This window comes from Aythya ferina (genome assembly GCF_964211825.1).
Source record: "Aythya ferina genome assembly, chromosome: 3".
NCBI lineage: Eukaryota > Metazoa > Chordata > Aves > Anseriformes > Anatidae > Aythya > Aythya ferina.
In genome coordinates, this window is record NC_140298.1 from 6696632 (window position 1) to 6710657 (window position 14026).

The 14026-nt window shown below is 36.2% G+C and overlaps 1 protein-coding gene across 10 annotated transcripts in view; it reads left to right on the plus strand.

The window, feature by feature from the left end:
* The window catches only part of KIF16B (kinesin family member 16B), a 138355-nt gene that overhangs the window by 50775 nt on the left and 73554 nt on the right, over positions 1 to 14026 (plus strand). For all 10 annotated transcript variants that reach the window (XM_084513112.1, XM_084513114.1, XM_084513115.1 and 7 more), the window contains exons 13-15: positions 9693 to 9812; positions 10371 to 10422; positions 11798 to 11935. In XM_084513112.1, the coding sequence (XP_084369238.1) occupies positions 9693 to 9812; positions 10371 to 10422; positions 11798 to 11935 (310 nt within the window). The remainder of the gene's footprint in view (positions 1 to 9692; positions 9813 to 10370; positions 10423 to 11797; positions 11936 to 14026) is intronic.

The following is a 14026-nucleotide window of genomic DNA, read 5'->3' on the forward strand; positions in this document are numbered from 1 at the left end:
TAATCTATATTTTGTTATTAGAATTGTGAAATAGTGTAGCTTCATTAGTTAATTAATGGGCATAGGCATTTCCTGTGTCTCATCTCTTCTGACGTTCAGTAATGGTACAGTAAATGCTGCAATTTTGAGAATTCAGTTCAACTGACAGTATATTTTATATATATATATATATATGTATATATGTAGACAGTTTTTATTTACATATTTTTATGTTCTTAAACAGATCTTAGATAAAGTATATTTTATAACATATTCTACACTTTAATGATATGATTTGTGTTTGTGTTTATGTAGGGTTTATTTCATTGGAATTTGGATTAAAGATGCATATAGTTGCTAAGAAAAGTTTAATTCTCCTGAATGACCAGATTTTCAAAAGAAGAGTATTAACAAACATAGTCATTTTGTGATGTGCAACCAATTACTAATGACATTTGTGTCAGCTTAAAGCACCATTTATTTTATGCTTTGGGTATACAAAATAAAATTGATAGTTTTAAAAGGGCACTTTATTCTGTCATTTTGTAGCATCCTCAAATGTTTGACTTGAGATCAAACAATATATATATATATATATTTTTTTTTTTTTTTCAATTTCTGACCTTTTAGTAGTCCTTTAATTTGCATTAAAAACTTGACATCGGTGACAACTCGTGTTTACTGTCACTGACCTAGTAAAAAGTAGCACATTATTTCTGGGGGGAAAAGTAAGGTGATAATACTTTCATGAACTACCAGAAAAGTCATTATAAGCTTTGTTCTCAACACGAAATGAAAGAACAGTTTGTTAAAATGCTACCTAGTGGAGCTAAACATTTAAAGTTAAATCAAATGTTAAATTCAGAACTGCTACTTTGACCTACATTCATTATGCTGAAGTAAATTGTGGAGGAACTCAAAGCCTTGACTAATATTAACTGGATTGTATTTGCAGGGTTAGTGAGGAAATTTAAGAAATGCTTTACTTCTGAAGATTTCTTTAAAATGGAATACTTCTGCCATGTGTCTCTCAAAGTTGGAACAATTTGTTTTTAAAAAAAATGCTTTTAATATAATTCTTGCCTTTTCAGATAATATTTAAAACATTGTCTATGATCTTGTGGTAGTTTCTAAAACTAGTTGTTACTATTTTGCCATCTCAGTACACGCTGAAGTCTGTCTGTGATCTGGTCCGTCAGTGACCCATGCTAGAAACAGCTGTAGGACTTGTCCTCATCTCTGTGCCTATCAGGAAAGCCACCTGGCCATGGGACACAGGAAAATGCTTCCTTATTTAGCTAGTGTGGAGATTAGACCTTAAAAAATGGTTGTAGCAAGGATATGATAGAAGAGGAGAGGGAAGTTGGTAGTGGGAGCTCATTGTTGGCCCTGATCATCTTTAATCTTTTCCTTAGGAGTGTTAACTGGTGCAGTTTGCTGATAATAAAGTTGGGAGACATCATTTGTCTAGCAGAACATCTCACAGAGGACAGGATGAGTCAGAATTAGAATAATAGAAGGGAGATTGATGGTAGATACTTTGATGTGCTGAAGCATGAGGACTAATAAGAACTTGAAACACCATGGAAAGGGGGGAGGACAGCATGAGACTTCATTGTCAAGAGATAGTACAGTACCAGCATGAAAGACGAATGAAAGCTTGGAAGATTCAGATGTTTTGTGTAGTGACTGAAAAACAGAGATACCTGACACGAGCAAACCTGCATATCCATGAGCAACACTGCATGTAAATCTTCCCCCAGACTGGGGGATGAACGGCTGGAGAGCAGCCCCATGGAAAGGGATCTGGTTAATGGCAAGTTGAACATGAGCTACCAGCGTGCCCTGGCACCAAAAGGGCTGGTAGCCTCACCTGTAGCACTGCATGCAGTTTTGGGTGCCACAGTGTAAGGATACAGAGCTATTAGCCTCCAAAGGAGGGCTACATAGGTGGTGAAAGGTCTGGAGGGCAAGATGCGTGAGGAGCGGCTGAGGTCCCTTGGTTTGTTCAGCCCCCAGCAGAGCAGGCTGAGGGGAGGCCTCATGGCGGGCCTGCAGCTCCCTCATGAGGGGAGCTGAGCACCTGATTTCTTCTCTCTGGTGACAGGGATAGAGCCCAAGGGAACACCATGGAGTTGTGACAGGGGAGGTTCAGGGTGGGTGTTAGGAGAAGGTTCTGCACTGAGAGGACACTGGAACAGGCACCCCAGGGCCGTGGTCACCACACTGAGCCTGCCTGAGTTCAAGAAGCATTTAGACAACGCTCTCAGACATGAGGTGTAATTTTTGGGTGGTCCTTTGTGGAGCCAGGAGTTGGACTTGATGATCTGTGTGGGTCATTTCCAACTCAGGATATTCTATGATACTGTGATCTATAGGCAAGGAAGATGAGTTCAGATGAGAGATGCAGATAGTGGATGTGTTAAACACCACGGTATAGCCAGGCTGGTCAGGTGAAAGGAGACGCTAAGAGTTTGGCATGTTAAAACTGCAGTGAGAAGAGCATTTATACAAATGCTGTCAGTAACCACATCAATAAATAAATATACAGGAAGAAGAATAATTATTTCAGCTGAATGTCAATGATGATGCAAAATACGGGAGTATGAAATATTAGTAAGTTCAGACAGAAAACAGTTGAAAACAATTTCAGTTATGCAATGGATGAGAGTCTGAATGGAATCTCTCAAATGGTTTATTATGGAATTTGGGAACTGCACTGGTAACATGGGAGGTCACTTTCAGTTCATCCTTCTCGGACAGGAGGAACATTGCTGTCATTTTAAGCAGAGGCAAAATTCCTGGAACTTTGTTTAAACTACAGACTTAATCAAGTAAGTTTTCTCATCATCTGCGGTGAAACCTGGAAATTTCACTATTTTTTAGTGTGATCATGTCTTAATATGGAGTGCAACTTTAGTAGTATGCCAGGTATTCTTTACAGTACATAACAACATCCCCTGTATACAGTATTATACTGTTATGTAATAAAGTATAATCATTAGCATGCCATGCAGTTGAAAATTCAGAGTAGTCCATCTGTTTGTGTAGCACTTCTCTTCCAGAAGAATGAAATCCAGAATCATTCAGATAATTTCTGTAAATAGGAGAATACACTGCAAATAGACTTCTTAAATATTGCTATTTGTAATCTACTAAAAACCTTTCCAAGCGCTAGGACTGTATGATCGCACTTATTAGTGGTAATAAGCTTTCAGTGGAAATTAAGTTAGAAAGTTTGTGTTTGGAAGGGAGGAGAAATATGTGTAGATGGACCTGGGCCATGACCTGCAGCTGTTTTTGTATGACTGTGGTGATCCTGTTGCATAGTTGAGTTTACAGGACTGGCTTTTCTCAGAGCTCTTATACAGACTTTGACTTGGTAATAGGTTGGTGTTTTGGCAAGCATTTGTTTGCCCACCTGAGAGTGCACAATAGAAATGCTTGGTGGGTTTTGCTTCAGACATGAGGCTTTAACAATTACATGAGTCATGAGAATAGCAGGCAAGGTGAAGTCCTTAGACATTTTAATGATGGACAGTTACTACCTACCTACGCCTTATGGAATTCATATATTTACAACAACCTTTTCAAGGCTTCCATCAGAAAACAATTGCATGTTGGAGGATGGTCTGTCTTATATAGGTAAGTAAAAAACGTTTCCTCGTTTAAAAAAGAAAAAGGGGATGGGTGAGGTTAGGCAGATAATGAAAAGCAGAATGTTTTCACTTTCATTGAAAGGTCTCATATTTTACAAGAGTATTTGATTAACACATCTAAACACATAAATATACTACTGTATGGAGGATGACATACAAAAAATAGAAGCATCACATATCCCAGTGCCAAATCTGGAAAAGTTTTAAACTCCAAAGATAAATTAGACTTCTCTGAGACACACAGATAATGCATACAAGAATATGATAATATTTTGTTGATATGAGTTCCTGATTATTTGATAATTTAGTTAGTGTGTCAAAGCAATACATTAATGTGGAAGATTGCAGAATAATTTAGCTTGTGTACTTCAATTGTTTCATGGCAGATCTAGTAATTTATTCAGCAAAACAATTTCTGGGTTTATTCTGTAAGACTTCCGTGATCTATAATTTAGCTTGTTCAGCTTTATGATATGATGACAACCTTCATCTCTGTGCAGAAAGGATTTAGAGGTTAACAAAATTTAACTGAAAATTTCTTTCTGCTGGTAAATTAGAATGTAGTTTCTTTAGTCATTGGGATGGTGAGTGACTGAACACAGGTTTTTACTATCTAATGCAAATGAATGTTGTGAGTTTTTCTATTAACAAGACATGCAGTGCCCTTTGGTTATAAAATTTAAAACTATGGATATAGATAAAACTTGTATTGTTGCTGCATGTAAGAATTCAGAAAGCTATGTGCTATTAAAAGAGGGGGGAGGATATATATATATAAACGACAATACATTACCTATAGATGTCTTGAACTACACCTTGAAGAAATTAAGAAGAAAAAGAGGGCTAGATAAAGAAAGACATCCAACATAACAAGAACTGTAGGAGTTGCCACAAATTGCAAAGGTAGGGAGGTGGCCAGGGAAGGAGGCATTTCTCTTCATTCAGAAGTGCTGCTGTCACATTCGCCGCTTCTCTGCAGACATCTCTTGAAAGGTAACTCTCTGAAAGCAGACGATGCTGCATAATGAATCATTATGGGATTTTTGTATCACAAAATTGAGTTTAAAGTATTAAGATCCTATGCCTTCAGAACACAGGAGAAAAACACTATTATATGAAACAAAGCAGTAAATGTTTTCTTATGTTGTTTTTTATGCTTAATAGCTGAAGAACTCATTGTTCTAAGGATTTTTTAAAGTCAAAAATCAGTGGGATTCAAAAAGAGACTGGATTTTTATTTGTAACACAATTTTCTAAAGTGTATTTACTGGTAATATACTTTAAAACACCGGTAAATCTGGTTTTAAATTAAACTTTAAAACATTCTCATCCTTTTTGCATTAGTTAAAGATGATACTGGATCAGATTAAATGCCCCTGTAGGTGAATTCAGATTTATGCAATGGTGCCCATTGTTGGAGCATAAAACAGGGCATGCAGAATAATAATAATCCTTCCTCAGAAAACTTTGTGTTTTCTGTCTGCAGTTCTTGGAGTTAGGTGATAGATACCCTTGCACAGTCATCCGCATTCCCTCCTTTCTTTTTCTTGCTGTTTGTCCAGTTTTTCTTGTACCCATGTAAATTATTGATGTCAGTGGCATCCTTCAATTTAGCAAGGGGTTGTTTTTCATTTCTGATCTGCTGTTGGATAATTTTATTTTCTACTCCCTAGTAAAGGAAACAGCAAATGAGCATTGCTCGTTGGGGACTTCTCCTGCTTGGGTTTTGTATGCTTTCATCGTGGTGCCTGTCCTACAGTTACGCCTTATTTTCTATTTTCTGAAAGGTTATCTCTGGAAATGCAAGCAGGGTAGCCCTCTTACAGCACACATACATAAACTAGCTGTGACTGGTGTATATGTGTTTTTTGTTGTAAATCAGGAGTTACTCTGCTTCCTGGATTTATCAAAAACCTCTACTGCAGAACTGGAATTGTAAGTCACCTTATCTTTCACCATTCGGGGATGGAGATTATATAAATTGCTTACTTCAGTGAGTGAAGTCCTGTTCTCTCACCCGTCTTGATCATGGGATGACTGGCTGAGGATGTTACATCCATGATTCTTACTGTTTCTGAGTAGCCTCTTTAATTCTGTGTATCTGCTGGGTTTTAAAATACACATTTTCAGGTGCCTTTGAATTCTGAACAATATGGAATATCTTTTTCTGCAGGTATGAAGCATTTGTTTCCAGTGATTTAAAGGGAATGCAAAGTATAGTGAGTACACTACTGGAGAAAAACCAATTAAGAATTTCCTTTGTGTACAGTTTGCATATATATTTCATAGGGAGCTTAATGCTAGTGCCATGGCACAGAGGATCTTCAGACAGTTTTGTGAACCCAGGACGTAATAGCATATTTTCAATGAAATCAAATGCACCCAAAGTACCTGTTAGTGTAAGAATTTGCTCTAGTATATAGTCTGGTTAAATATTAATGCGAAGAGTTTCACCATTGCACGTTTCTACCCATAACTTCTTTAATTTGGTATTATGCATTTTTGCATAATTTAAATATAGACATCTGGACAATTTACTTAGCTAGCATAATGTGTTTTACTGTAAGTCTCTGCATGGTGTATTCTCAGAACTGTGTGCCAGCAGTTAACTGTTGAATATTTAAATAAAAGAATTGAGATTTTGCAGTGGAAAGCGTGACACAAATTAAACTTCATCAAGCAGTTCTGTTCATTGAAAGGACACCGTACTAGTTACGTATGCTTTTTAATAGGTGCTGGGCCAGTAGCAGCTGGAAACAGCAAAGGTTTTGCTATTTTTACTGTATTGGTAGATTGGTCAAGGAATATTAGAAGTATCTTTTGGGCTCACTTTCTTTTTTGCAATTCAGTATCTTGTTGGTTAAAATCCAACAGGAATGTGATTCCATTTTTGTGTGTGTTTGTGTGCATATGAATGCATTGAAAGAAACGTTATGTATCCTCACGGTTCTTCGTCGTGGGCAGTTGTGTATGGTGAAAATTAACTTACAGGGTCATGCAGGTACTTTACACAAACGTCATGTTTCTGAAGTGCTGGCATGTATCTTAGGTGCAAGCTTGGGGATGCCGCTAGATCTGGTTAATAGAGCAAACATAACAACAGGAGGTATGAGTTTCCCTAATAGCTCTCCTTATCTGCCACCGAAGTGTTACTGAATTTATTCTATCAGGATGTTTCTGACTGCTGAGTCAGAGCTGAATTCCGAGAGACCTGCGTTTACACAAACAATATAAATCCTTTTATCTTTACTGTGACTCGGAAAGTATTTCCTTATGTACTGACTCAGAAATTCAGTCAGAAAATAATTCTACTCTTCACATGAGTCCATTTGGTCTAGAGGCTCCTAAAGAAGCAAACTTTTTTCTCCGCACAGAGCAGCCATTTATATTCACTGGAGCGCTCCTTTGTGTGTAATACTTGGCTTGCTTTATTTTCCACAGTTTATGAATGCATCTTAAATACAGAGGGAGTACACGTACACTTCTCTTTTCAAGGATAATTCAAGATAAGACGCATGCAGTACATGCGAGTTTTTTAAATCGTACCTTGAGGCTTTCATACATTTTCTGAATTAGTACTTTTTTAATGGGGACAGTGACCTTTCCTACTCCTGTCATTTTGGCTTATAGATTCACTGCTTTTTAAAATTGTGTTACACAAATGAAGGTGAATCAAGTTGGGGATCAAACCTAATCATTTCTCTGCCTTATAATAGCTTACAGACCTTCATTTTATTTCAAAAGAGGTCCTTCCTCCTTTAGATGTGTCCTTCCTGTGCCATCAAGGATGAAAGAGGGGCAATTTGGCTACTTCTTTCTGGCCTTTTTCTCATCTTTCTTTCAATGTGAGAGAACGGAGTAATAAATATTGTTGAAAGGGTTTCTATGATTTTGGTTTGGGGCAAAAGTTCACAGGTTGGAGTTTTATTTTGAATCTAAAATTAAACTTTCAGCCACATGATTAAAGTTTAGCAGTTGTTCCAGGTAACTGATTAAGATTCAGGATTTTTAGTAAGTAGTATCTGAAGATAAAACGTAACAGACAAGAAATTTTCAAGGAAAAAAAAAAAAACAAACGCACTTAATCCCACTAGTCTGTTGCATTTATTATAATGCTTCCGTCAATAGGATGTATTCTATGTATGAATGGTAGTCATTTACAAAGTCAGGATTTAGAAACTCAATTAATTTGTGTTCTCTAATTTTAGACCTGAATAAATAAGCAACACATCAATTTTAAATCATAATTATACATGCTCTCTTTCTGAATATACTAAAAATATATTAAATATTTAAAACTGGAAAATGATGCATTTTTTTCTTCATTCTTAATTATTTGTGATAGATTTTTCTCACCCAGCGATAATTGCTTTGCCTCCTGGGATGCCTGTTTTTTCCTCGGTCCGGGATGTTAGTAAATGCTTTGTTATGCTGGAAAAAAATGTTCAGCTCTTAATATTTTATCAATTCCATTGGGTGAAAGGTGCCAGCAGTTGTGTGAACAGCCACCCGTATTCACTCTTCTAAGTCATCAGCCTTGTCGTATAGGAACGTTATAAATTATGTATAGCAGTAGATGCCACTCAATAAATATTTAATATGGGATAGGTATTTTGACTGAAATTACTTTTCACTTGAACAGTGATTTAAGCTGTATTTTTTGGTTTTATGAGGTGACACTTTTATAATATCAAGGAATAGCTGGATGCAGTTTGAATGTCAGGGAGCTGCAGGGCAACGTTAATCACAGCTTTTTTCCTTTCTTCCTGAACGCTGGAGAACTTCTTAATTCGCCCGTGACCAGGGGGGGATTTCCTGGTTTTCTTTTGGAGCGCTTTTAGCGTGTTGTGTCACCGTCTCATTTTGCCCAGGTGTTTGCAGTCACAAGAGAACTTTTTAGACAGTATCAATATTGGCGACATTTTATACTGTGCAGGAGAATGAAATATTACATCTGTTTTCTTCAGATTTGTCAAGTTGCTGTACTTAGGAAAATACATCCAGCAATCTCTCTGCTTTTTCTTAGAAATACTGTAATGTCTTGGTTGGCTCTGAAGGATGCATGTTGATGACTTGGAAAAGGAGCAGTAGTCGTACTGTCGTCAGAAAATTTGTTTTCTGTGTTTGCTGGCACCAGGAAAAAAGTGTGTGCCTCATAATACACAGAAGTGATACTTGCTGCTGCTGCCTCTCCCTCCTGAGTTGTCAGTCTTCCTTGGCTCATAATGGTTCAGTTGTTTAGGTAGTAAAACTGATTCACTTTGAAAGGCAGTCTGCGTACATGTTCACAGCCTGTTGATGTTAGCTTTGGGGTCTAAGAAATCAGTAGGATTTGAGTTCAACTTGTAAAATAAACTTTTTGAATACTAAAACCTTATTTCAAAGGTATAGTTCATCTCTTATTTATTGCATATACTGATGAGTACAAGATCACGTTTCATTCGAGTTATTGGAGCCTTCCACTTGTACTCCTCTCCTGCTGAATGATACCTTACCATACAGGTGACTGCAGAATGTGGCCAAAAGGAATTTTGGAAAATTAAAGTTTTGTTCCTACGTTTATTTACTGTTGTTGCTGCTTCCATTACATTGCACGATGTTTTATCTGCTTAGGCATACTAGATTTTCAGGTGCCTGGGATTTTCATTGCACAAGATTCAGTTTATTTAAAGGATTGCTAAAGAGCTTTCAGTTTTCTGTTCCTTAGCCATACTGAATTCTGTGTAGTTTCAAATTCTTTCTGTCATGCAAGGTGGTACGTAGCTTGCTTTCAGACAACATTGCTTTGTTATTCTCTTGATTGATCTCCCTTATCTGGTATAATTCAGCTGTTTGTCTGGCTTCTTTCAAGTAACACCTTCACAGATTTCCTGAATGGCAAGCTTGGAACACTCACTGGAAGTATAAAAGTTGCATTTAGAATGTTAGGAAAAAAACACCAAAAAATAAGCAGGGTTTATTACAGAGGATAAGTTACTTTAAGGGTGGTTTAGAAAGCGAAAGAAGAGTGCTATTTTGTGCATATTTTAATAACTATACTCTTGTCCTTTACAGGAACAAACGTTAGCTTTGAGGAAAGAAGGGATAGGTGTTGTGCTAGATTCTGAACTGCCTCATCTAATTGGCATTGATGATGATCTTCTTAGTACTGGTATCATCTTGTATCACTTGAAGGTAAATACACATCTATGTTTCTATAGCCTTTATATATGCCTTGTGAGTTTTCAGTAGACAAATTGTAGCAGGCAAATAGTAGTCAAAATGCTCATATAAGTGTTCATTACATCTCACCACTATGGAAAGAAAAGTTCTTTACATTTCTCTGCTAGAGTAAGAAGTTATAATTCATTGAATTACATTATAATGCCAGTTATTTTACTATTTAGGTTTATGTAGACTGGTTAACCAGAGATAGGCGCTTCATATGCTTATCTATCTATTTTGGTTTTCCATTTATCTGATTGTGAAGCTTGACTTGAAATCTAGATCTATGTTAAATGCCTCAAAACTACAATGGTGGCGTTGTGCAGTATGGTTGAAACTTAAAATTGCTAGTAACATTGTATGATAATGACTGAAAGCATTCTTAAAATACAAGGGGAAGAAATCAGGTAGTATGTTTAAACATGTATTTCATCCAGAATAATCTGAGAAAGTAAAAGAATAAAACATCTCTGTGTGTGAGAGAAAGGGAAATTTCAACTGAAGATAATACATCTCCTTTTTAATTAGGAGGGCCAAACATATGTTGGCAGGGAAGATGCTGTGACAGAACAGGACATTGGTATGGAATTTTGCATTACTTTATGGTCTTTCTTCATTTTTTTCCTCCTTTCTTCATTTTTCCCCTCTTTCTTCCAGCATCCCCATAGGTTAACAGAGCTTTATAATTTTCCTTTTTTTCCTAGTAGTTAGTTGTTTATATGTTCTTGTGTATTTTAATTTTTAGAAAATTTATGAAAACTAAATTACATGGGATTTGCTTCAAAAAGCATGTCTTCTGAAATAGCTTGTTGGCTTCAAATCTATTCATGTACTTGTTACTAATTTATTTCTTGCTACTTTTGAAAAAGCCTCCTATAAAAATACCATCCTTTTTCATACAACACCTGCCACAATTATTGCACAATCATTCTCTTAACCTTTGTATAAAGACAGTATTGCTATATTGTTATACCTAAAGCAGTCTTTGGACTTCAGATTTTGGAAGAAAATTCTGGAAGTTAGTGAAAAGTAGGTAGCCTTCTTGTGCTGATTTTTCTTACTTTTTATTAAAGCAACTCCATGCCATTGCTGGACTAACCTGTCACATAAGCTGCTTAGTGGCAGTTTAATCAAATAAGCTACATCCTTTAGTTCTCAAGTGAGAAATTGAGAGACAAATAACATAGTTTTATGTATTTCCTTTGGTCAAAAGATGCCCGGATTAAAATTTATATATAAATTCCATGAAATTCACATTGCTTTGTAAGATTAAGCAATACGGGTAGAGATAATCGCACATTACTTGAAGAAGAGATGGAAAGTAGCATAACTGATGGATAAGTGCCTGAGTGTAATAGAAGATATAACCTTATTTCAGCCTTTCTTATTGTCTACAATTATATGTTATATCCTACCTATTCAGACTTAAAAGCTTCTAGACCTTAAAGCAGCTACACTTACGATTTCCCAGTGAAACTAGCCAAAAAAAACTGTCTCTACAAATACGTAAACTTTTCTTCACTGATTTCCAACAGAGCAAAATAAGCATTTACTAATCTGGTGCCAAAACAAAGGAGAAAAGAGCATTATGTAAAATAAATCAGAAAAAAAAAAAGAACACTTCTATTTCCACTACAGTAAAACAAGAAATAGGGTCAATGTTTAAGGAATGCAGGAGGTCGTGAAGGAACGAAAAAAAACTGTCTGCAGGGTGGGGAAAAAAGAAAAGAGAAAGAAAAGAAAAGAAAAGAAAAGAAAAGAAAAGAAAAGAAAAGAAAAGAAAAGAAAAGAAAAGAAAAGAAAAGAAAAGAAAAGAAAAGAAAAGAAAAGAAAAGAAAAGAAAAGAAAAGATGCTTGCAAATATGTAACATAGTCTGTCCTTAATAAATCACCATCAGAATGCAAATCTTATTAGTTGTTAAGAGACTAATTATTTTTTTTGTGTGTGTGTTTAGTTCTTCATGGTCTTGATTTGGAAAGTGAGCATTGCATCTTTGAAAATCTCAACGGTACTGTGAATCTGATACCATTGAATGGCGCGCAGTGCTCTGTGAATGGAATTCAGATTACAGAGGCCACGCACCTAAACCAAGGTATTACCCAGCATAGTATAGTTTTCCATACAGCATCTGTTTATTTCTGGCAACACTACTGAAAAATCTGTGTGTATATTAAGAGATTACTGTTTAATTTTAATTCAGTTTCTTCTTAGCAAAGTTATCTGGAGAGAGCCATGGAGTTTTTGTTCTGTCAGAGAATTGCTATGTGGTGAAAAGAGAATTATTTACTAATTTGAGCCACTTCAGAATCTTGAGTATGAACTGATCCTTGCTGTCTGATTTCATTCAAAGGTTATACATAAAGTGAACACCATGGCAGAAAGCTTAGGTTGGTGTGATATTAAGAAAAATAATACTGGTCTCTGCATGACTAAAATAACATCAGAGTTGTGTTTTTTTTTTTTTTTTTCCTTCTCAGGACTTCAGTGCAGTCCCACTTAACACTCTATTGCCAAATCCTCTTGGGTAGCAGGAGATTTAGTTGGAGTATCTGTTAACTACAGCTGTAGGAAAGTGACAAAAAGAGGGAGGCTAACCCTTACAGATGAAGTTCAGAGGATTACAATTTTAATATAAAAGCTTTAAAATCTGGAAATGATTGAAAGCAGCCGGGACAACTGGGAACAAAGGTGTATTTTGTTGGCCTGGAAAGGACTGACTAACAAGTAAACTGAAGAGTGCTGCAGCAGAGGTTCTGGATGTTTTATCTTCCAGGATCACCCAGAATACTTTCCCATTTAGCTATGAGCTGAAGTCATGTTGAGAAGTGAGGTTGTAACAGAGCTCAGCTGCTGAAAAGCAGTGCCCCTCTCCTGGACAGAAGCTTTCAGAATAAGCTCGTTCTAACAAATGAGGAACACAGTGGACAAAGTAGTGCTGAACAACGAGTCTTGCACCTTTTCAAACTCAAGTGCTGCAAGATTTTGCTTTCAGAAAATAGCTTTGTTATGGCCAGGGCATGTTGATTCTGTGAAGTGTCTATTCATGTGAAATAAGAGACATTCAGTTGTTTCTGTTATAGATACAGAACAAAAAAAAAGAAAGCCCAACTCCTTTGTCTTGGATTTGAGTAACTCCTATTGATAAATTGTTAGGAACATTGGCATTGATGGCAAGAAACACTGTTAACACGAATTGTGCTTGCAATGGCTCATCTTTATTTTAGCCTACTGTGTTTCTAAGGCATTATAGGTTTGATTGGCTCAGAAGAAGGCAGAAGTTTAGGTCCTGTTTCCTTCTTTCAGGCATATGCAGCAACTTGATTTTTGTACTGTGAAGAGTAGAAGCATGTTTTTGTTTTTGTTTTTGTTTTTCTTCTCCTGAATTTCTGTCTAAAGAAATGTGCAACTCAGAAAAAGGGGGGCGGGGAAAGGGTTGCTTTGAATTACTAAATTTTGAAAAACAGCTGCACAAGCGGATCTGTAGACTGTAACCAGATTGAGTCTGAAGGAAGGGTGGAAGCTTTGACATCAGGTGGGCAAAGCTGATGAAATAACTGGTTTAACAACTCGTGCACAATATATCTCTCCTAGCTGTGTTAGCATTTAGTCTCACAGCATGAAATGCCAGCCTCTTTAAATATCTGCTTTAGGTATTGCTGATTATCTACTGATATATTTAAATGCTTCCGTTTGTGACAGTCTAAAAAAAAATCAGCACACTTTCAAATGAACAGTTATTAATAATAGTTAATATAAAAAAAAAAAAAAGAGGCATTAATTACTGCTTCCTTCTTCAGATTACTTCCACCATTTGTGAATTCTGGCTAATGTGGCCTCTTGAGTAATGCAACTTGCTATGATATTTTGTTCTTATAAAGAACATCTGATAAGATTTGTAAAGGTAATTGAACAAATACTCACTGGAGTTTGTTCTTTACCTTAAATTTATCCTCAGTTTAAAATGAGCTTTCCGTTTCGAGGCCAAACTGCTAACCTGTCTGTAGTTAATGTCATTTCTCCGTGCTTGTTTTTTTTTTATAGTTTGGTAATACAAGTAACTTTTAGAATCATAAAATAAAATTTTAGAAGTTAGGAAGATCTTAATTATGGATACCTTTGTTTCCTTTGTTTGCACAGTTCCAAAATACTGGTGTGTGTAGATGAGAAGTGCTTGATGGTATTT